The sequence below is a fragment of the Eumetopias jubatus genome, unplaced genomic scaffold, assembly GCF_037043125.1.
Source record: "Eumetopias jubatus isolate StellerSeaLion01/CBP00866 unplaced genomic scaffold, mEumJub1_p1.0 scaffold_7, whole genome shotgun sequence".
Lineage (NCBI taxonomy): Eukaryota > Metazoa > Chordata > Mammalia > Carnivora > Otariidae > Eumetopias > Eumetopias jubatus.
Window position 1 is genome coordinate 52549158 of NW_028274813.1, and position 23862 is coordinate 52573019.

The following is a 23862-nucleotide window of genomic DNA, read 5'->3' on the forward strand; positions in this document are numbered from 1 at the left end:
ATCTTTACTAAACCACTGATTCTATTCCTTAAAACCAGTATTTTTCACATAATCATCCTGGTTATCACTTTTCTCACCTCTTTGAAAGTACTAGTACAGCCTCCTGTTCAGGAGCTAACTTTCCATAATGACTTCATTAATGTAACAGAGCCAGGTAGGTAGGCTCTCAATCCTGGTTTCTTTTGGACTCTCTCCATGTTGTATCTAAGACCTGGCACAAAAGAGTCAAAAAAACTTACAAATGAAAACTGGTATGATTCTATCATTGTTATCTGAAAGATTATTTGAAGCTTGGTTGGGGGTGGGGGAAGACGTCAAGACTAAAAAGGATTTTTAACTTAAGTCTTAAATGGGGGGGTAGAGGTAGATAGAAAAGACCTACTGCTTTAAAAAATGACAATAATATACTTTTTAAAAAAATTATATTAAATTAACCCTTTCTAATTTCCATAATCTCTATAGAGGAAAATAATCAGCAAACTGAAAAAGGGTAAATAGTATAAAGTAGTAACTCTGGTCTAATACAGATGAGGACAGAAAAAAAAATCAGAAAGACAACTGAATTAGGAATCAGGAAACTTCTGTCTTAGCTATTTCCAAACATAAGAATATGCTTTTGTAAAATAAAGGGTTTGAACTAAGTGATCTTTCAGGATCCTCTTAGATCTAACAATCTGAGACTTTTTTAAAATAGGAAAGCATTCCTCTCTTTTAGTCACTTTAAGTAAGTTCAGATCTCTAAGCCCAGATGAATTATGCTAATTTACAGAAGATTACATTTATATATGCAACCTTAGCAAGATGAATCCCTAACACTTGAAAAATCAAGGAGAATGGGAAAAAAAAGCACAAAAAATAAACATGAGCCAATATTGTCTCAATTAAAAAAAAAAAACAGGTTCTCAAATTTTACTAAAGAAATATGTCATCCATCTCTAGTTACATTTAAGAAACAATTATGAAACATATGGCTAATTTTAACATTTATAAAAATATAATGATCACTAAGAATCATCTATACAAACTTTAATCAAGTTAAATAAATAAATTCAAAAGAACCCAAAGTACAGTTGACCCTTAAACAATGCAGGGGTCAGGGGTACCAAGCCCCTAGCTGAAAATCAGCAGTTAACTTTTGGCTCCCCAAAAACTTAAGTACTATAACCTTCTCTTGTTTGGAAGCCTTACTGATAACATAGACAGTCATTTAACACATATGTTTTGTATGTTTTATGTATTATTTACCATGTTCTTATAATAAAAGTAGAAAAAATATTAAGAAAGTCGTAAGAGAAAGTACCCTTACAGTACTGAACTGTATTTGTAAATTTGAAAAAAATTGCATAGGATTGGTCCTACACAGTTCAGATCAGTATTGTTCAAGAATCAACTGTACATAAAATCTTTTCACTTTAACCAAAGATTTGGCAAAATGTTGTAAAATGACAGGCATATTCCTATTAAGTAGATTTGTATGAGGTTTAATAGGCATATCCAAAAAGCATTGATTTACAGCTCTGAGTTAAGGGAAATAACATTAACAAATTTAAGTGAATCCAAAGCAAGTGACTAGGAGGGAAAGGATCTTGAAACTTCATGGTATGAAAACCAGTGGAACCAACAGTTAAACTTGAGAGGTATTATATTCAAATACATAAAGAACTGCTACACAGGTAAACAACAGATCAAAACCATTTTTTATATCTAGAAGATAAAACTAAATCAGTGAGAAAAAGGTAGAAAGACAGATTTTTCAACATAAGAAAGAATCTTCTTCTATACAGCGTTTCTACATAGGGAATAAACCCTTATAATGAAATACAATTTCCATTAACAGATATTCAAGTTGAGGTTGAACATGCACTTAACAAGAACACTGAATGCAGACGAAAACCACAATGAAACACCACCTCCCACCTGTTAGGATGCCTACTATCAAAAGATCAAAACATAACAAGTGTTGGTGAGGATATGGAAAAATTAAAATCCCTATATACTGTTGGTGTGGTAGTAGAGAGGTGTAGCCATTAGAGAAAATGGCATGAAGGTTCCTCAAAAAATTAAAAATAGAAGTACCATAGGATCCAGCAATTACACTTCTAGGTATATATCCAAAAGAACTGCAATTAGGATCTCAAAGAGATATGTGTACCCCATGTATACTGTAGTAGTATTCACTATATGCAAGAGATGTAAGCAATCCAAATGTCTGACAGATGAATGGATACAAAAAATGTGGTGGGGTGCCTGAGTGGCTCAGTTGGTTAAGAGTCTGCCCTCAGCTTGAGTCATGATCTCGGGGTCCTGGGATAGAGCCCCACATCGAGCTCCCTGCTCAGTGGGGAGTATTCTTCTCCCTCTCCCTCTGCCCCTCCCCCCTGCTTGTGCACTCTCTCTCATATAAATAAATCTTTAAAAAAAAATGTGGCATGTACATACAATGGAATATTATTCTACCTTAAAAAAGAAATCCTACCATTTCCTATGAAGGAACCTATAGGAAATTATGCTAAGTGAAATAAGCCAGTCATAGAAGCACACATACTGCATGATTCCACTTATAAGAGATACCTAAAATAATCAAACTCATACAAGCAGAGAATAGAATGGTGTTGCCAGGGGCTGGGTGGAGAGAAAAATGGAATTGTTGCTTGAAGTATCTAAAGTGCCAGTTACATAAGATGAATACATTCTAGAGATCTCTGTATAACATAGTGCTTATAGTTAACAAAATGACATTGTTCTTCTTAAAATATTATTAAAAAAATTGCTGCAGAAACCACTCCTATCTTGATAGGTAATTTGACCAGATGACCCCCAATGTTCCTTCCAAATCTTAAAATATATCTATAATGTTATGATTCTTTAAAAGCCTTAATTAAAGATTAAGTAAAATTTAAAAGAAAAAAATTTTAGTTTCTCATCTTCATAGTATTAAAATTTCAAGATATTTTCTTGATATCACCAAAATCTCTGTAGTTCTTAAAGTAGTAACACTCTCATTACTAGCTACACTCCCTGGCACCATAATTAAAAGAATTTGTTTTCTCTTCTGCAGAAAGGGAAAGAAACCATTCTGTCTCCTTTTCTTAAAGCAATTCCAGAGACACCTAATGTTTTTAAATCTTTTCTTTAACTCTTTGATGTTATATGCAAATCTCTGTAAAGTCTGAGCAAGCCTCTAGTTAGCGTTTCAACCATAGATGTTTTTCTTAAGGATGTAGGATCGCTCTCTGCAGTGTAAACATCAAGGAAGATAGTGTCCCTATCTCCCAGTCAACAGGGAAGTTTAGCCTAGGCACCATTCTCTTCACTATATGCATGCAAAGACAACAGAAGTCTTATTTCTTTGAATAAAGGCAACAAAGCTAACACAAATGGCTACCTCAATTACCGGGTGATTTGGGGATGAACTATGAAAGTATATACAGCAAAAGGTGCTATCCTCTCATAGGACAAGTTACTATTAATCTTGAGAATATCTATGTAAAGAATCATAACTGCCTGAAGGGATGTATAGGGTAGCATTTCCGTCTTTGTATTATCTTAGTGGATTGTTTACGATGCACACTATAATCTGATTCAGTGCTTATTCAATAATAAAAGTTTTCTTCCTTTTCTACATTTTGTAAAGAGGATTCTCTGGGTTGGTAGGACATTTTAATTTTCCCTCACTCTGTTCTGTCACTGTCTCCTTCCCTTTGCCACAGGAATAATCTCTTATTCTTTCCAACACCCATAACATCCTAGAATGTACACTGAGTTTCTCAAAAAGGAAACATATCAACATATGGCCTGCTAACAACAGGAAAAAAAAATACATGGCTCCAATGCAAAGTTTTTTATTTACCCTTCTTATAGGAAAAGTGAGAGGACTTCCGCTGCAAGTTCCAAGGCTTCTCTGGTTCATAGACACCACATGTGATGAACATTTTGTGTAATTCTGGATTGATTCCATCAGGAACCATTCGTGGACTTCCTTGGTGAAAATGAAGAACCTGCCTGTTACCTGAAATAGCTTTATAAATACTTCTTTTGTTGCACTGACTTTGATTATAAGTCTGCAAAGAAAAATGTCAAATTACATTATTTCTATAATAGTCACTTAGCCATAATAAGTTATTATATTTGTTTGGATTTATTATAAACAGTAAATTAAACTCTGATCCACTTAAATACTGAGACTATCTGTTATCTTGAATTGAGACCCGTTCAATTAACTCTTGAAAATCAGTTCAAAATTTAGTATTATAAAAGCCTACTTTCATAACTATATCGCACAAAGGAAATCTACCTTTTATTTAGGATCTTTCTATTTTTGAATAAGGTGAATATTTATATATATTAAGTGTAAACTGCCTTTTTTTCTAATACTATTCCCGTATTCCAGCTTGTTACTTCATCTCTCTACACTTCAGCTTTCTTCACTGTATACAAGAAAAACATTATTCCCTGTACAGGATTAAATGAAATAATGCATCTGACGCACTTAGAACACTGCCCAGGAGAGTAGGTACTCATTAAATGTGGACCATTATGATTATTTTACAGATAAGAAAACTAACATATGAATACATAGGTTAAGTGGTTTGCCTAAGCTAACACAGTTAGAACCTAATTCCACATACTGATAGTACATAGATTTTTACAAGTTGCCAGATATTTAATTTATTGCAATCATTTTATAGATAAAATGAATGTTACATAATATGCTATAATCACATGAAAAGTATCAGGGGAAAAAGTCATTTTTCAGGATGATTTTTAAAGAGTCTATAAAACATTTTAAATCAATTTTTTATAACTGCCATAATTAATGAAAAAATCTTTAATATAAACCTACATATTTGCCCAAGGAAATGGTCCCACTGAGTTACAAGTTAGTTGATAACTTTAGTGTAACAAACAAAATAATATTAGGTATAACATCATAATTCAGGAAGGTCTGTCACTCAAGATTGTAGCAAAGTATGAATATAATTTAAGTTCCTTATCACTTTGTATGGCATCAACAAACTTTTCCATAAAGGGCCAGAAAGTAAATATTTTAGGTTTTGCAGGCCACATAATATCTCTGGCACATATTGTTGTTGATTGGTTGGTTGGTTGGGCAACTCTTTAAAATGTTAAACCATTCTCAGTTCACTGTATTTAAAATAAAAGAAAAAACTAAATTAAAAACAAGAAACAGGCTTAGAAGCACAGGGAAATAGTAAAACAAAATAGATATTGAGGGGCGCCTGGGGGCTCAGTTGGTTATGCATCTGCCTTCAGCTCAGGTCATGATCCTGGGGTCCTGGGATCGAGCCCCCTCCCCCCAGCCCTACCCCTTACGGTTCCCTGCTCAGCAGGGAGCCTGCTTCTCCTTCTCCCTGCTCCCCCAACTCGTGTTCTCTCTCTCCAATAAATAAATAAAATCTTAAAAAAAAAACTAAAGAACTTTCAAATATTTAAAAAAATAATACATATTGATTTCTGTATCTAAGTATCTTTAAATTACTACTGAAGTAGAAAAATGCATTTTATATGGATAAAAGTTAAAAATTCTCCTAATTACAAGAAAAGAATACTCAGAATCTACTACAAAGTAGGGGAAAAAAATCAACCACAATTTCCTACAGATTGTTTGGACTTTGAATGTTAACAGACTGATATTTACCTTAAGCTATATTTCTCAAATTTCAATTATCAAATCATGTTTCTACAAGTCCACTTACACGTTCCTCTCGTCCTTCGGCAAGGATAACAACAATTCTGCCTTGACGTTTGCGGCCAGTTCTACCCATTCGTTGTACAAGACGAATTGGGCTCTTCTGGGCATCAAAACATATTATAAGATCAACTTCTCCTATATCCAAACCTTCTTCACCAACACAAGTAGAAACCAATGTATTATAACCACCACTACGAAACTGTTTCACAACCTAAAATAAAAATGATTTAAAAATAACCAAATACAATTGTAAGAGACTTGTAGATCAAAGCACACTTTTTCCACTCACCCCAAAATGGTGAAATCAGATTACAAATCAGAATCCAGGATACTATGGAATAGGAAAAGTAGCAGCAAAATGGCAATTTAAACCAAAACAGACTGTGGGAAAATGCAAAGGGCAATCCTAATGTCTTTGCTTTCATAATGGTTGTGATGCCAAAAAGGTTTGCTTAGTTTACACATACATGAGAAACTCCAGGTATTATTTGTCACTAAAGGGCCATGGGCAGGTAAACAGCCCAGAGCAATTACTGCTAATCATATCCTAGACCTAAATTTATTGTTAGGTCTATCTAAAGTAAAATTTGTATTACTCCTAAAATTCCTATCTTACCTTCTATACTGCCATTCCAATGAAGGGTAACAGAATATGCCATCCCAAAATATGACTGTGGAAGTTTAGGACATGCTGCCCCAAAATATGCTGCTTTGATATACTGATTATTTTGAACTGTAGACACTTGAAAAACAGCAAAAGCAGGGAGAGGCTCTCCCCTTATCTGTCCAAAAACAGAAGGAACTCAATTGTCATAAACCCTCTCCCTGGGATTTTCATCAACCAGAAAAAATTGACTCATCACAGGAGAGGAGACTAAAAGCCATTCTTATAGCCAGACAAACTTGGTTATAAACTATCACACCCTTCTATTCTTCTAAGGGCCCATTCATCTTTCCCAAAAATCAATTACTCTCTGTCCTAAGAAGCCTATATTCCTCCTCTCCTTTCCCTATTAATATGGTACTTAAGTTGATTCTAAGCCTCCTTAGGAAGTTACTCATTTTTACCGGCATATCTCCCATGTATAACATAAAGTATACATGTTAATAAACTTCATGATTTATATATTTGACTGTTTATTCAATATCTCTCTGCTTGATGTTTAAAACAATGCTACTCAGGGGCACCTGGGTGGCTCAGTTGGTTAAACGTCTGCCTTCAACTCAGGTCATAATCCCCAGGTCCTGGGATCAAGTCTGGCATCAGGCTCCCTGCTCAGCAGGGAGTCTGCTTCTCCCTCTCCCTCTGCCCCTCGCCCCTGCTCGTGCTCGCTTGCGCTCTCTCTCTTTCAAGTAAATAAAAATCTTACTAAGATAAAAAAAAATTAAAAAATAAAACAAAGATACTCAAAGTGTAGATCACAAACTGTTTATTACTGGTGTGGTTCACAATCTGTTTATTACTAGCCAACAACAGTAACATAAATACAAAAATTAAGAGTAGGTGTTTAGAAACTTGACAGAGCAATACTATGTTTGTTGGCTTTAATAAGAAGAAATTTGGCCATGAACATTGTTTTCATTAATTTTACTTTTTTATTAATTCATTATTATTGTGATATTCAAAAGTATCTGTCTGTGACATACTAAAAGAAAATAAACTAGTCCTCTGTCAATTTTCATAGTCAGAAAACACTAATCTCATAGACATGCCAAAGTTAACTCATCCAGAACCAAACTCCTGATATTTCTCTCCAAAACCTGCTCTTCCTGCAGTCTTATCTATCTTCATTAGTAGCAGCTCTTTTCAGTTTTTTTCAGGCCAAATTCCTGGAGTCATCCTTGTAGTCAGCCTTCACACTCCTCAATCTCATACCCCACTCTAATATGCCAATAAATCCCCTCAGCTTGACCTTCAAAATATATCCAGAATCCAACCATTTCTCACAACTTTCCCTGCTACCACTCTCGTCTAAGCCACCATCAGCTTTAACTTGGTATCACAATAAGACTTCCACTTGGTCTTCCTATTTGCACCCTTAGTCCCCTATACTTTATTAAGATAGCAACCGGTGTGATTTTTTTTTTTTTAATATAAACTAGGTCATGACCCTCCTCTGCTTCAAACTCTCCAAGGGCTTCTTTTCCCATCTCACCCAGAGTACAAGCCAAAGTTATTAAAATGGAAACACCCCACTTACATCACCAGACAGATCATCTAAACAGAATATAAAAAAGGAAGTGGCTTTGAATGACACACTGGACCAGATGGAATTAACAAACATATTCAGAACATTCTGTCCTAAAACAACAGTATACACATTCGTTTCAAGTGCCCACAGAACATTCTCCAGAACAAATCACATATTAGATCACAAAAGAGGCCTCAAACAGGGGCGCCCAGGTGGTTCAGTTGGTTAAGCATCTGCCTTTGGCTCAGGTCATGATCCCAGTGTCCTGGGAATCAGCCCCACATCAGGCTCCCTGCTCAGCGGGGAGTCTGCTTCTCCCTCGCCCCCGCCCCTCCCCCCCCACCATTCATGATCTCTCTGGCTCTCTTTTCTCTCTCAAATAAATAAATAAAATCTTTTTAAAAAAAGAGAGAGAGACCTCAACAAATACAAAAAGACTGAAATCACAACATGCACCTTTTCTGACCACAATGCTGAAACCAGAAGTCAACCACAAGAAAAAATTTGGAAAGACCACAAATACATGGAGGTTAAACAACATGCTATTAAACAATGAATGGGACAACCAGGAAATCAAAGAAATAAAAAAAAAATACATGGAAACAAATGAAAATGAAAACACAATGAACGGTCCAAAATCGTCAGGATGCAGCAAAAGTAGTCATAAAAGAGAAGTATATAGCAATACAGCCCTATCTCAAAAAGCAAGAAAAAAATCTCATATAAATAACCTAACCTTACACCTAAAGGAGCTAGAAAAATAACAACAAAAGAAGCCTAAAGCCAGCAGGAGGAAGGAAATAATAAAGATTAGAGCAGAAATAAATGATATAGAAACTAAAATAAACAACAGATCAATGAAAACAGGAGCTGGTTCTTTGAAAGAAAAAAAAAATCAATAAAATTAGTGATAAACCTCTAGCCAGACTTATCAAAAAGAAGAGAGAAAGGACCCAAATAAATCATGAATAGAAGAGGAGAAATAACCAACACCACAGAAATATGATTACAAGAGAGTATTATGCAAAACCATATGCCAACAAACTGGACAACTTGGAAGAAATGGATAAATTCCTAGAAACATAAATTACCAAAACTGAAACAGGAAGAAAGAAAAACTTGAACAGACTGATAACCTGCAAAGAAACTGAATCAGTAATAAAAAATCTCCCAAGATACAAAAGTTCAGGGCCAGATGGCTTCACAGGCAAATTCTACCAAACATTTAAAGAAGAGTGAATACCTATTCTTCTCAAACTATTCCAAAAAATAGAAAAGTAAGGAAAACCTCCAAATTCATTCTATGAGGCCAGCATTACCCTGATACTAAAACCAGATAAAGACTCCACTAAAAAAGAGAACGGGCCAATATCCCTGACGAACATGGATGCAAAAATTCTGAATAAAATACTAGCAAACCAAATCCAAAAATACATTAAAAAACATCATTCACCACGACCAAGTGGGGTTTATTCCTGAGTTGCAAGGGTGTTTCAATATTCACAAGTCAATCAACATGATACACCACACTAATGAAAGAAAGGAAAGGAACCATATGATCCATTCAATAGATGCAGAAAAGGCATTTGATAAAGTAGACAAAGTACAACATCCATTGATGATAAAAAACCCTCAACAACATAGGTTTAGAGGGAACATACCTCAACATAATAAATGCCATCTACAAAAAACCCATAGCTAATATTATCCTCAATGGGGAAAAAATTAAGAGCTTTTCCTCTATGGTTAGGAACAAGACAGGGATGTCCACTCTCGCCTCTGTTATTTAACATATTATTGGAAATACTAGCCTCAGCAATCAGACATCTAACAACAACAACAAAAAATAAAAGGCATCCAAATTGGGAAAGGAAGAAGTCAAAACTTAAACTACTTGCAGAGAACATGACAGTTTATACAGAAATGCCAAAGACTGCACCAAAAAACTGCTAGAACTGATAAATTCAGTAAAGTTGTAGGATACAAAAATCAATGTACAGAAATCTGTTGCATTTCCATATACCAATAATGAAGCAGCAAAAAGAGAAATTAAGAATCAGTCCCATTTACAACTGCAGCAAAAACCGTAAGATACCTAAGAATAAATCTAACCAAAGAGGTGAAAAGAATGGGGCACCTGGGTGGTTCAGTCGTTAAGCATCTGCCTTCAGCTCAGGTCATGATCCCAGGACCCACATGGGGCTCCCTGCTCGGCAGGAAGCCTGTTTCTCCCTCTCCGACTCCCCCTCCCCCTCCTTGTGTTCCCTCTCTCACTGTCTCTCTCTCTGTCAAATAAATAAATAAAATCTTCAAAGAGGTGAAAAGAAAACCTGTACTCTGAAAACTATAAAACACTAATGAAAGAAACTGAAGCTGACACAAAGAAATAGAAAAACATTCCATGCTCACGGATTAGAAGAACAAAGATTATTAAAATTGTCTACACTACCCAAAGCAATCTACACATTTAATGCAATCCCTATAAAAATACCAATAGCATTTTTCACAGAGCTAAAACAAACAACCCTACAATTTGTATGGAACCATAAAAGACCCCAAATAGCCAAAGCAATCCTGAAAAAGAAAAGCAAAGTTGGAGGCATCACAATTCCAAGTTATATTACAAAGCTGCAGTGATCAAAACAGTATGGTACTGGCACAAAAACAGACAAGAGATTAATAGAACAGAATAGAAAACCCAGAAATAAACCCACAACTATATGGTCAATTAGTATTTGACAAAGCAGGAAAGAATATCCAATGGGAAAAAGAAATGGATGCATTCCAAGAGATATATCAATGACCAAAACTGAACCAGGAAGAAATAGAAAACCTGAACAGACCTATAACTACTAAGGAAATTGAAGCAGTAATTAAAAATCTCCCAACAAACAAAAGCCCAGGGCCAGACAGCTTCCCAGGGGAATTCTACCAAACATTTAAAGAAGAGTTAATACCTATTCTTCTGAAACTGTTCCAAAAAATAGAAATGGAAGAAAAATCTTCCAAACTCGTTTTATGAGGCCACCATTACCTTGATCACATAAACCAGACAAAGACCCCATCAAAAAGGACAATTACAGACCAATATCCTTGATGAACATGGATGCAAAAATTCTCACCAAAATACTAGCCAATAGGATCTAATAGTACATTAAAAGGATTATTCACCACAACCAAGTGGGATTTATCCCTGGGCTGCAAGGTTGGTTCAATATCCGCCAATCAATGTGATACAATACATTAATAAAAGAAAGAACAAGAACCACATGATCTTCTCAATAGATGCAGAAAAAGCATTTGACAAAGTACAGCATCCTTTCTTGATCAAAACTCTTCAGAGTATAGGGATAGAGGGTACATACCTCAATACCATAAAAGCCATCTATGAAAAACCCACAGCGAATATCATTCTCAGTGGGGAAAAACTGAGAGCTTTCGCCCTAAGGTCAGGAACGCGGCAGGGATGTCCACTATCACCACTGCTATTCAACATAGTATTAGAAGTCCTAGTCACAGCAATCAGACAACAAAAAGAAATAAAAGGCATACTAATCGGCAAAGAAGAAGTCGAACTCTCACTGTATGCAGATGATATGATACTTTATGTGGAAAACCCAAAAGACTCCACCCCAAAACTGCTAGAACTCATACAGGAATTCAGTAAAGTGGCAGGATATAAAATCAATGCACAGAAATCAGTGGCATTCCTATACAACAAAACAGAAGAAAGAGAAAATAAGGAGTCGATCCCATTTACAATTGTACCCAAAACCATAAGATACCTAGGAATAAATTTAACCAAAGAGGCAAAGAATCTGTACTCAGAAAACTATAAAATACTCATGAAAGAAATTAAGGAAGACACAAAGAAATGGAAAAAACGTTCCAGGATCATGGATTGGAAGAACAAATATTGTGAAGATAGCAATGCTACCTAGAGCAATCTACACATTCCATGCAATCCCTATCAAAAGACCATCCATTTTTTTCAAAGAAATGAAACAAATAATCCTAAAATTTGTATGGAACCAGAAAAGACCCCGAATAGCCAGAGGAATGTTGAAAAAGAAAAGCAAAGCTGGTGGAATCACAATTCCAGACTTCAAACTCTATTACAAAGCTGTCATCATCAAGACAGCATGGTACTGGCACAAAAACAGACACATAGATCAATGGAACAGAATAGAGAGCCCAGAAATGGACCCTCAACTCTATGGTCAACTCATCTTTGACAAAGCAGGAAAGAATATCCAATGGAAAAAAGACAGTCTCTTCAACAAATGGTGTTGGGAAAATTGGACAGCCACATGCAGAAGAATGAAACTGGACCATTTCCTTACACCACACACAAAAATAGACTCCAAATGGTTCAAAGACCTAAATGTGAGACAGCAGTCCGTCAAAATCCTGGAGGAGAACACAGGCAGCAACCTCTCTGACCTCAGCCGCAGCAACTTCTTCCTAGAAACATCACCAAAGGCAAGGGAAGAAAGGGCAAAAATGAACTATTGGGACTTCATCAAGATAAAAAGCTTCTGCACAGCAAAAGAAACAATCAACAAGGGGCGCCCGGGTGGCTCAGACGGTTAAGCGTCTGCCTTCGGCTCAGGTCATAATCCTAGGGTCCTGGGATCGAGCCCCGCATCGGGCTCCCTGCTCTGCAGGAGGCCTGCTTCTCCCTCTCCCACTCTACCTGCTTGTGTTCCCCCTCGCTGTCTCTCTATCTCTCTCTGTCAAATAAATAAAATCTTAAAAAAAAAGAAACAATCAACAAAACCAAAAGACAACCGACAGAATGGGAGAAGATATTTGCAAATGACATATCAGATAAAAAGCTAGTATCCAAAATCTATAAAGAACTTATCAAACTCAACACCCAAAGAACAAATGATCCAATCAAGAAATGGACAGAAGATATGAACAGACATTTTTCCAAAGAAGACATCCAAATGGCCAACAGACACATGAAAAAGTGCTCAACATTGCTCGGCATCAGGGAAATCCAAATCAAAACCTCAATGAGACAGCACCTCACACCAGTCAGAATGGCTAAAATTAACAAGTCAGGAAATGACAGATGATGGCGGGGATGCAGAGAAAGGGCAACCCTCCTACGTGGTCGGTGGGAATACAAGCTGGTGCAGCCACTCTGGAAAACGGTATGGAGGTTCCTCAAAAAGTTGAAAATAGAGTTACCCTACAACCCAGCAATTGCACTACTGGGTATTTACCACAAAGACACAAATGTAGGGATCCGAAGGGGTACGCGCACCCCAATGTTTATAGTAGCAATGTCCACAATAGCCAAACTATGGAAAGAGCCAAGATGTCCATCGACAGATGAATGGATAAAGAAGATGCGGTATATATACACAATGGAATATTATGCAGCCATCAAAAGGAATGAAATCTTGCCATTTGCAACAACATGGATGGAACTGGAGGGTATTATGCTGAGCAAAATAAGTCAATCAGAGAAAGACATGTATCATATGACCTCACTGATATGAGGAATTCTTAATCTCAGGAAACAAACAGGGTTGCTGGAGTGGTGGAGGGTGGGAGGGATGGGGTGGCTGGGTGATAGACACTGGGGAGGGTATGTGCTATGGTGAGCGCTGTGAACTGTGTAAGACTGTTGAATCTCAGACCTGTGCCTCTGAAACAAATAATACATTATATGTTAAAAAAAAGAAGAAGATAGCAGGAAGGGAAAAATGAAGGGGGGGAAATCGGAGGGGGAGATGAACCATGAGAGACTATGGACTCTGAGAAACAAACTGGAAGTTCTAGAGGGTAGGGGGGTGGAGGGATGGGTTAGCCTGGTGATGGGTATTAAAGAGGGCATGTACTGAATGGAGCACTGGGTGTTACATGCAAACAATGAATCATGGAACACTACATCAAAAACTAATGACGTAATGTATAGTGATCAACATAATAAAATTTAAAAAAATGCTTAATACCCTAGACAAAAATCCACTTTATTTTCATTCATATATAAATGTTAAGAGTAGTAATAATCACCTGCTAGATATCTGAACCTTTTAAAATACATATAATCAGATTCGAGATGGGTACAGATATTCTCTTGCAGACTCAGGAAAACCTCTTAGACTGTCCTCACCATATACAGTCAGCTTAAACAGACTCTTCTGAGTGCAATGAGGACTGGTATAAAAGACATTTAAAGAATAGGATTCCTCTAACTAATGTTTACAAAATCAAGCTCTGTCAAAAATAGATATTAAAGACACACCTAATTTAAAAAAGACACACCTAATTGTCAGTGACTATTCAAATGTAGACCTACAGCTAAACTGCAAAAACTTGTATACAGTTTTCAAAAAAAAATCAATAGTCTAAAATTTCAAAAAAATAAACATATACAGCACTTAGAAAACTGATGACTCTTATTCAGAGCATAAATGGATTAATAGTTTCCTCTGACCTTGTTTTTTTGTTGTTGTTAAGAGAGTGCATGGGGTTGGGCTGGCGAACACGGTAGTAGAGGGAGAAAGAGACTCCATGCCCAGCACAGAGCCTGACACGGGGCTCGATCTCATGACCCTGAGACTATTACCTGAACCAAAATCAACAGTCAGAATCTTAACTGACTGAGCCACCCAGGCACCCCTGGCCATATTTTTACAAGTTTCTTTTTTTTTTCCTTTTTTTTTTGTAGGCTCCACACCCAGCATGGAGCCCAATGCAGAGCTTGAACTCACAACTCTGAGATCAAGACCTGAACTGAGATCAAGAGTTGGACACTTAGGGGCGCCTGGGTGGTTCAGTGGTTAAGCATCTGCCTTTGGCTCAGGTCATGATCCCAGGGTCCTGGGATCGAGCCCCGCATAGGGCTCCCTGCTCGGCAGGAGGCCTGCTTCTCCCTCTCCCCTACCCCTGCTTGTGTTCCTGCTTTAGCTGTCTCTCTCTGTCAAATAAATAAATAAAATAAAATAAAATAAAAAGAGTTGGACGCTTAACCAACTGAGCCACTCAGGCAACCCTATTTTTAAATTAAGATTTTTAAAGATTTTTTTTATTTTAGACAGAGAGAGAGAGAGAGAGAGAGAGAGACAACACAAGATGGGGTAGGGTGAGAGGGAGAAGCAGACTCCCTGCTGAGCAGGGACCCCCCCCCCCGATGCGGGACTCGATCCCAGGACTCCGGGATCATGACCCAAGCTGAAGGCAGTCGCTTAACCAACTGAGCCACCCAGGCGCCCTAAATTAAGATTTTTAAATAAAAGAAAAAATAAGCTCATTATTTCTTTAGAATATATAACTAACAAAACTTAAAACAAATCAAAGTAAACATTTACTGAAGGCTCTACAGTATTTCATTTAATGCTCACAACTCCAAGAACTAGGTCTACAGACAAGGAAAACTGAGGCACAAGAAGTAAAGAAACTTGTTAAGTGGTAGGGCCAGGATTCCAACCTACGTAGTATGATTTCAGAGCCTTTCTGCTTAACCACTATACATTGCCTTACTTGAAAAAAAGTCTGAAAACCACAAAAAAACACTTTTTTGATTTTTCCAAAATATGCTATGTTTATTTACATGTCTACTATTATTTTTAAGAAGTAGCTGATTGACCAATGAGTTCAAACAAAAGATGCATAAATACAAAGCTAATCAATTTTATTTTAGTGTTCATCATCTCCAAAAGTAATTACCTCCAGTTGCTCCTTCTGGGTAAATCCCTTCATGCTTTTTCCTGAGGCATGGCCAACAAAAGTCATCACTCTAATAAGTGGCTGATGCTGTAAAAGCATTTCTGCAATTTCTTGAACACTGTCTCGAAATGAAGAGAAGATCATAACTCTGGTCTCATCACATTTCTTTTCAGAGGTGTTTTGGGCTATATAATAAAAAAATACTTTAATTACAATTTTTTTTAAAGCATATACCCAAGAACCATTTCAAGACAACCCTGAAACTATATACTAATGAATTTCTTTCAAAAAAGTAATTTAAGACATCTTAAACCTTTGCTGGTTTTCCTCCTACCTTCTCTAGTAATTTTAATATTCTTGGCTCCCTACCTCTCGTTGGCTGTCATAATAAAATCCTAAACAAATCAAGTAAAAATTACATGAAACACTTTTAACCAGTCCTTCAATTCATTCCTGATGCCAGTTATTCCCCTTTATCCTCTAAGTCAGAATCACAGAACTGTAGCACTCCCACTGATTTCATAAATATTTCCTTTTCTTTTTGTCCACTAAAAGCACTCTCTCAGGGTGCCTAGGTGGCTCAGTAGTTAAGCATCTGCCTTCAGCTCAAGTCATGATCCCAGGGTCCTGGGATCGAGCCCTGCATCGGGCTCCCTGCTCAGTGGGAAGCCTGCTTCTCCCTCTCCCATTCCCGCTGCTTATGTTCTCTCTCTCGCTGTGTCTCTGTCAAATAAATAAATAAAATCTTAAAAAAAAAAAGCACTCTCTCAATCCAGGCCATGGGATTCCATCCCCGAATCTATGATACTTTCAAGTTCTCCAAGGATAACTCCAAGAATACATCCTATATAGTCAATCACAAAGCTCATCTCAAGATCTCTGTGCTTGGGAGGCAGCAGAATACACAAGTAAAAACATGATCTTTGAGGGTGAGCCACTTAACTCTCTGGGTGATGTGTAACCATGTTAGTTAATCCCTTTAAGCTTTAATTTCTTCATATCTAAAATGAATGGAATATAAAGTATACAGACTTGCACATAGCAATTGGTTAATAATTGCACACGCCAATTGCACATAGCAATTGGTTAATAATTGAATGCTGTATGGATTTTTTGTATGTTTTCTTTTCTTTTTAAGCTTTCCTGTGATTTCTATTATATTAATCTTTATGTGCATGCCAAGGACTGCACTAAGCATTTTATTTCTTTATTTTTAATATTTTATTTATTTGACAGAGAGAGATATAGCGAGAGAGGGAACACAAGCAGGGGGAGCGGGAGAGAGAGAAGCAGGCTTCCTGCTGAGCAGGGAGTCCGACGCAGGGCTCGATCCCAGGACCCTGGGATCATGACCTGAGCCAAAGGCAGGCGCTTAACGACTGAGCAACCCAGGCGCCCCTGAACTAAGCATTTTATTTTTTTAAGTTGATTTTTTTTTTAAGATTTTATTTATTCATTTGAGAGAGAGAGAGAGAAGAAGCAGGCAGAGGGGGAGAGGGAGAAACAGACTCAATGCTGAGCAGGGAACCCTATGCAGGGCTCGATCCTAGAACCCTGGGATCGTGACCTGAGCCGAAGGCAGACACTTAACCGAATGAGCCACCCAGGCACCCCAAGCATTTTATGTATTAACTCATTTAGTCTTCATAACAAGCCTACAAATTAAATGACCTAACACATGTAAAGTTAATTCACAACACCTAAGGAAAAAGCAAAAGCTGTTGCAAAGAAAATTATTCTACAGAAACCTCCTTTGAATTATCAAGCCTCTACATCTGACCAACTCCTGACCAACTGCTACTTTCAATGCAAAGCCTATCACCTTCAACCGGCTACAGCCTGCCTTTCTACCTTCAGTCTACTGAAGGTCCTCTACCAAAGTCTCAATAAATTCCATATTGCCAAATCAGTGCTCACTTTTTAGTTCATTTTACCACACCTCTCAGCAGCATCAAACACAGTCCACACTTTCCTACTGAAATAGTCTCTTCCCTCAGCTTCTCTGCTGTTCACTTGTCCAGTCTCTTTCTCAACCTCTTTTGTGGCTTTTTTCTTTTTTTTTTTTTTTATTTTTAAGTAACCCCTACACCCAATGTGGGGCTCAAACTCATAACCCCAAGATCAAGAGTCGCATGCTCCACCAACTGAGCCAACCAGGCAACCCTCCTCTAAACTTTAAATGTTAGTAGTCTTCAGGGCTACATTCTGGGTCCTCTCATCTCTAAACTGTATTCCTGGTAATGTGATCATAACCATTCCTGAAACTTTAAATATTACCCTTTATGCTGTGATTCAAAAATTTATTCATATATATGTTAAGAGATTAAAAATAGCCCAGGGACACCTGGGTGGCTCAGCTGGTTAAGATGCTGCCTTTTGCTCAGGTCATGATCCTAAGGTCCTAGGATCAAGTCCCACATTGGGCTACTTGCTCAGAGGGAAGCCTGCTTCTCCCTGTGCCTGCCACTTCCCATGCTTGTCCTCACTCTCTCTCTCTGACTTTAAAAAAAAAAAAAAAAAAGCCCAGACCATTCTTCTGAGATCCAGATTCACTTATCTGATGCTTACACAGTTCCACTAGGTATCTCAAAAGCATCTAAATGTATTTGCTCTTTCTTCTGTATGCTGTTCTTAATTTTTTTTTTGCTCATATAATTATTCAAAACATACACACACACACACTCATAGGATTCCTTTTTTCCCTCATATCCTATGTCTAATCTATCAGCAAATACTGTTGGCTCCAAATTCAAAAAATATCTAGAATCTATACTCACTTAGCACCTCCACTACCATTTTCTTGGTACAAGCCACCATCATCTGTAATTTTCTTTAAACTATGAAAATAGTCTCCTAAATGGCTAATGTTTATACTCGGCAAAAGCTACCAGAGTGATCTTTCAAAAATGTAAGTCAGATCACATCACTCTACGGCTCTAAATGTCCCTATAATGGTTTCACAATCCATAAACATTTATAGAATAAAAACCGAAGTCCTGACTTGGCCTACAAGCCATATATGATCTGGTCCCTGGCCACCTCTTCAATCTTCGCCTAAACCACTCTTACCCTCATTACACTACTCCAGCGGCATTGGTTTGTTTACTGATCTTTAATCATTTATCAGTCCCACTGCCTTAGGGACTTTGAATATACTATTCTTTCTGCCTGGCTATTATCATCCCCCAAAAATCTACAAGGCCTGCTCCCTCACTTCCATCAGGTACCAGCTCAAACATCACCCTAGAGACAGTCTTTTTCTAACACCCTATATAAAACAGCACTCCTCCATGACTATCTCCTTACCTCCTTTACTTTTCCCCACCATTATATTGTATATTGCTTTACTGTCTGCTTGCCTTCTACTGCCCCAGGCTTACTTTTCTTTTTCATAGAATACCTTATTCTTAGCATTCCCACCATGTCCCTTGTCCCACTCTCCCAAAATATCTTAAGGTTTTTTTTTTTAGGTTTATTATCCAGAGTAATTAAAAGCCCATCTTCTCCATAAAGTGTGAGCACAAACTAATGAGTCAGAGTTTTAGCTCTTTCAGTAGCTTTGTTTCTCCTTGAAGCTACAAACATGACTTACTGTTCCATGACTTGAAGTGTTCAACTACAACTTCTTCTAATTTCTTTAACTTTGGATGACTATAGAAAAATTTTTGATCTTTAACTCCTGCAACAAAAACAAAAACACCAAGAAATTGTTATATATTTTCCATTCAATTACATTAATGTATTTTAATTACCCTTTTCAAAATAGATTTGTTGGGGCACCTGGGTGGCTCAGTCAGTTAAGCATCTGCCTTCAGCTCAGGTCATGATCTCAGGGTACTGAGATCAAGCCCTTCATCCGGCTCTCTGCTCAGCAGGGAGTCTGCTTCTCCCTTTGCCTCTCCCCCAACTCATGCTCACACTCTTTCTCTCTCAAAGAAATAAAATCTTCAAAATAGATTTGTTAACTTTTTTTCTATTTATTTAAATAGTAAGTAGCATCTGTGTAGCACATAAGCCCTAATATAAAATAAACCTTGAATTTTTCTTTAAAGATTTATTTATTTATTTTAGGGGTGGAGAGGGAGAGAGAGAATCTTCAGCAGATTCCCCATTGAGTGTGAAGCCCAATATGGGGCTCAATCCCACAACCCTGAGATCATGATTTGCGCCAAAATTAAGAGTCAGACGCTCAACTGACTGAGCCACCCAGGTACCCCTGAATTTTTTTTTATAATTTCATTCTAAAAAAGAATCCAAAGGAAATCAGCAGCAAAGTAGAAGGGAAAAATATGATTTAGTTAAGCTATAAATCAGTTTTTGGTAGTTCTGAGAATTTTCACTAACAGTAACAACTATTACTAACATCTATTATATATTTAAAGTTTATAAGCTTGGAATATATATTTATCCTAACTTAAAGAATAAAATCTTTAAGCATTTAACAGACCTGTTGCTATAGAAATAAGTAATTATAGATAGACACGTGGATCAGTGGAGTAAAATTTCAAAATCTATCTGATAAAGAGAAATATAAAATTTTAAAAGAAAAACCAGACCTTTTTGGGTAGTAGAAAAGCCATTTGCTGAAGTACCACGTGTATGTGCAAACATGCACTCTAGATGATTATAAAGTTTCATGAAGTCCTCATTTCGGCTAAGTTCATTTTTTGCTCGAGTCATTCCTTCAGAAATTAGGAAAAGATTTTCCAAATTAGCAATGTAATAGCAAAATTAATCAAACTTATTATTTATTAAAAACAAATTAAACTTTAGCAATAAATACAAATTTTTCTAATTTAAACATGAAAGCCAGCAACTATTTCCAGTTCCACATTCACATTTGTATTAATGAATGGTTTGCTTTTTTATCACCAATTTATCAAAAACAAAAAAGCATAATCATTTGTTACATAACTATTTAATTGCTCTTTGTTGTTTTTGCTGTTGTTCTGTTTTTGTTTTTTTAAGTAATCTCTAGGCCCAAAGGAGGGCTCAAACTCATGAATCTGAGATCAAGAGCTACACGCTCTACTGACTGAGTCAACTGGGCACCCCTATTTTATTGCTTGTTAAAAGAAAGCATTTTTAAGTAACCCAAACTGTTCGATACATGTTTAACCAAAATAATAACATGTCATTATTCCTTTAAATAATTTCATATAATTTACCTTTAGTTCCATCCATAATTCCACAAAGGAAGAAATATAATGATCTCATTCCCATTTGCTGCAGTAATTCATAACCATGATATAAACTAATACAAATAGCAAACTCTCCCTCGATTATGCCTTGTTGTATTCCCTAGAAAAACAAGCACATATTGAATTTAACCAGAGGAAGAAATAAAGATACATGTTCGGTGTGAAACTTACCACTCTACTGAAGGTCCACCTATTCAATGTCATAGGACATAGTGCCAGTGTATTTTCCATATAAAATCTGTCCCTTTTTAATTTTATTTTTTTCCAATACAAAACTTACATTTTAAAGAGAGTAAGTGATGGAGAGAAATATTTATCATATACTGTTTCTCTTTCTAGGTAAATTATTAGCAGTATATATATTCATTTGTTCTTTCAAAACTATTTAACAAGTTCCTACTACATATGAAGCACAGAGAGAGGTATTTGGGATACAATGGAAAATAAGTCACATAATGGCCTATCCTCATAAACGTTACTGGCACCAGAACAAAATTTAATCAGACAGTTTAACACTAACATTTAACACCAACTATACATGCCATAATAACATCTGACGTTGCCCTAGGACCAGACACTTTTCAAAGCACATTATTTACACAAACTCATTTAATCCCAACACCTGGGAGGTAGGTTCTATGGTTATGCCCATTTTATACATGAGGAAGCTGTAGACCCAGTATTTGAACCCATGGAATTTGGCTCAGGGTCCTTGTGCTTTTAACCACTACTCTCAAGGAAAAGTGAAATACATATTCCTTTTATGAGAGCATACAGCAGGTATAACTATATGATAGGATAATTTTTAAAAAGAGATCACTGAGAATAAGTTTTAATTATTTTCCTTTATTCAAGATAAAGACTATTATTCTCTACCTTACATCTTTAGTAGCATTCAATATCAGTAATACTCATTTTAAATGTTTGTAGGGTAGTGATAAATGCCCTAAAATGGTACACCAATTACCTAAACAAACTCTCATCAGTAAGATCAGGTTCAAGAGGTTTAGATTTACTACCTAAAATTTCAATGAACCTTTAATGCTTAGGAGAAATTAAAACATTCTATTAAAGTTTTGTATAATATACTAAATTTTATACTGTAATTTTACAGAAAAGGTTCCCTTAATGGTTCCCTAGATACTACCAGATAAAGTCTACATTTCTTGGTGTAACATTTAAAGCTATTCTTATGTGCTCATAACCTAGATTAATTATCATATCTGACGTCCTTAATCTTTTATCTCAGCCACGTTGGCTTGTTCACTGACTCCTTCATACCTTTATTCAACTGCCTCTGTTCTTTTGCAAATGCATTCCCTCTCAGTTCAAAGAATGATTCAGTGCTTTTTTGCTTGTGAGCATCTCTTCTGACTTTGTACCTAGCTTGATGGGTATGTTCCTATCCATCTATTTTTTTTTCCTAGGAAGATTAGAAATAAGCAGCTTACTATGATGCTTCCTCCAACCTCTGGTATCAAGAGTTAAGACTAAATAAATGCTCTAGGTCTAAAAGTTAGTTCTATTCTACCTCCTCATGGCACTTTGATAGGAATGAACTAAAATACCAAGTCTTTTATTAAAAGTTAAAAAATAAAATTATCTTAATTCAAAGCCTTAAAGTATATTTTTGCTAGACTTTTGTCATGCTTTTTATAAACTATATAAATCATATCTAAATTTTTTTAATTTAAAATTTATTTTTATTTTTTTACTTTTTTTAATTACATACCTAAATTCTTGATGAGCTAATATATACCAAAAATCAATCATTATTTATATTTTATCTTGGGTCTAAATAAAAATTTAACCTTTCTCCAAAATTAATTTAAAAATACCTACCACCATATTTGGAGATGGGTTTTTCCTAAATTGATCTCTTGCCAAAATTATCTGGTATTTTGTTAGATTGGGGATATCCCTTCTCATCAAAACATTCCTCTGAATCAAAGAACTGGCAAATGCCTCCAAAACCTGCAAATTTCAGTGAAATTTAGTTTAAGCTTAAAGTCCTTTTTCAAACACAATCATTTTCTCACATATTAAAATAGAAATTATATATTAAATAAAGTTTGTCTTAAAATAATTTTTTAAGTAAAGACACAAAATAACAACAAAACTTAAAAGTACTTAACATTTATCCCCAGGTAACATCCATATGAGATTCAGCACAAGCAAGTATTGGATCCAACTAATTTAAGAACATATGTGTTTATCTGTGCATTTCTTAATTCCCCTCCTCACCCAACCTACACACACTATAATCTAAGCACAAGGAATGAAGAGCCTTTGATTTCTCACTGTTCCATCTTCAATATGAAGAACAAAGTCTGGCATATAGGTAAATATTTGTAGTCCTGCTGACTAAATCAAAATGTCTTGAGTACATTCAGTTTGATTTGTTGATTCATTCTTTCAAGAAATATTTATTAAGCATCTAGTATATGTCAAACATTGTTCCAAAGGCTGGGAACTTGTAGCTGAGACAAATGAAGTCACTAACTTTCATAAAGTTTACATCCAATGAAGGGAAGCAAAGGATAAGGCGTGAACAAAGAGAGTTTCTATTTCAATAAATGAATGTAAGAACCTAAAACACAGTAACAGTAATGCTATGGAGTTTTGGAGGGAAGTGGGGTCACTATTAAGTAAGGTAAACAAAGATGGTCTCTCTAGAGAGGTAATATTTGAGTTGACATCTGAATGATGACAAGTTCTGAGGACAGAGTATATCAGGCAGAGGAAATAGCAGACAAAAGGTCCTGATGCAGGATGAGCTTGATGGCACAGTGAAGGAAAACAGAGAACTAGAGATGAAGACCTAGTATAGCAATATGTTATTAACTGTTTAAATTTTTGCCTAATTCTATTTCCTAAAATAGGGCTATTTTAGTAGAGTTTTATTTTTCTTCCCTTCCAGCTTTCCTGATCATATTACCTACAGAAGTACTCCAAAAGCATCCACAAAATGAAATGCCTATTATATGGGTTTATACAAATTATAATTTTTACATCCTTATATATGGAATGATTTTAATCATGACAAAATGTATTAGTTTTAAGGAGATGA

At 36.1% G+C, this 23862-nt stretch overlaps 1 protein-coding gene across 1 annotated transcript in view; it reads right to left on the bottom strand.

The window, feature by feature from the left end:
- Window positions 1-23862, bottom strand: part of FANCM (FA complementation group M) — a 60782-nt gene that overhangs the window by 24423 nt on the left and 12497 nt on the right. The window contains exons 5-11 of the mRNA XM_028102855.1: window positions 22635-22766; window positions 20760-20892; window positions 20148-20273; window positions 19184-19270; window positions 15592-15776; window positions 5718-5924; window positions 3851-4061 (exon numbers count right to left, since the gene is read on the bottom strand). Of these exons, the coding sequence (XP_027958656.1) occupies window positions 3851-4061; window positions 5718-5924; window positions 15592-15776; window positions 19184-19270; window positions 20148-20273; window positions 20760-20892; window positions 22635-22766 (1081 nt within the window). The remainder of the gene's footprint in view (window positions 1-3850; window positions 4062-5717; window positions 5925-15591; window positions 15777-19183; window positions 19271-20147; window positions 20274-20759; window positions 20893-22634; window positions 22767-23862) is intronic.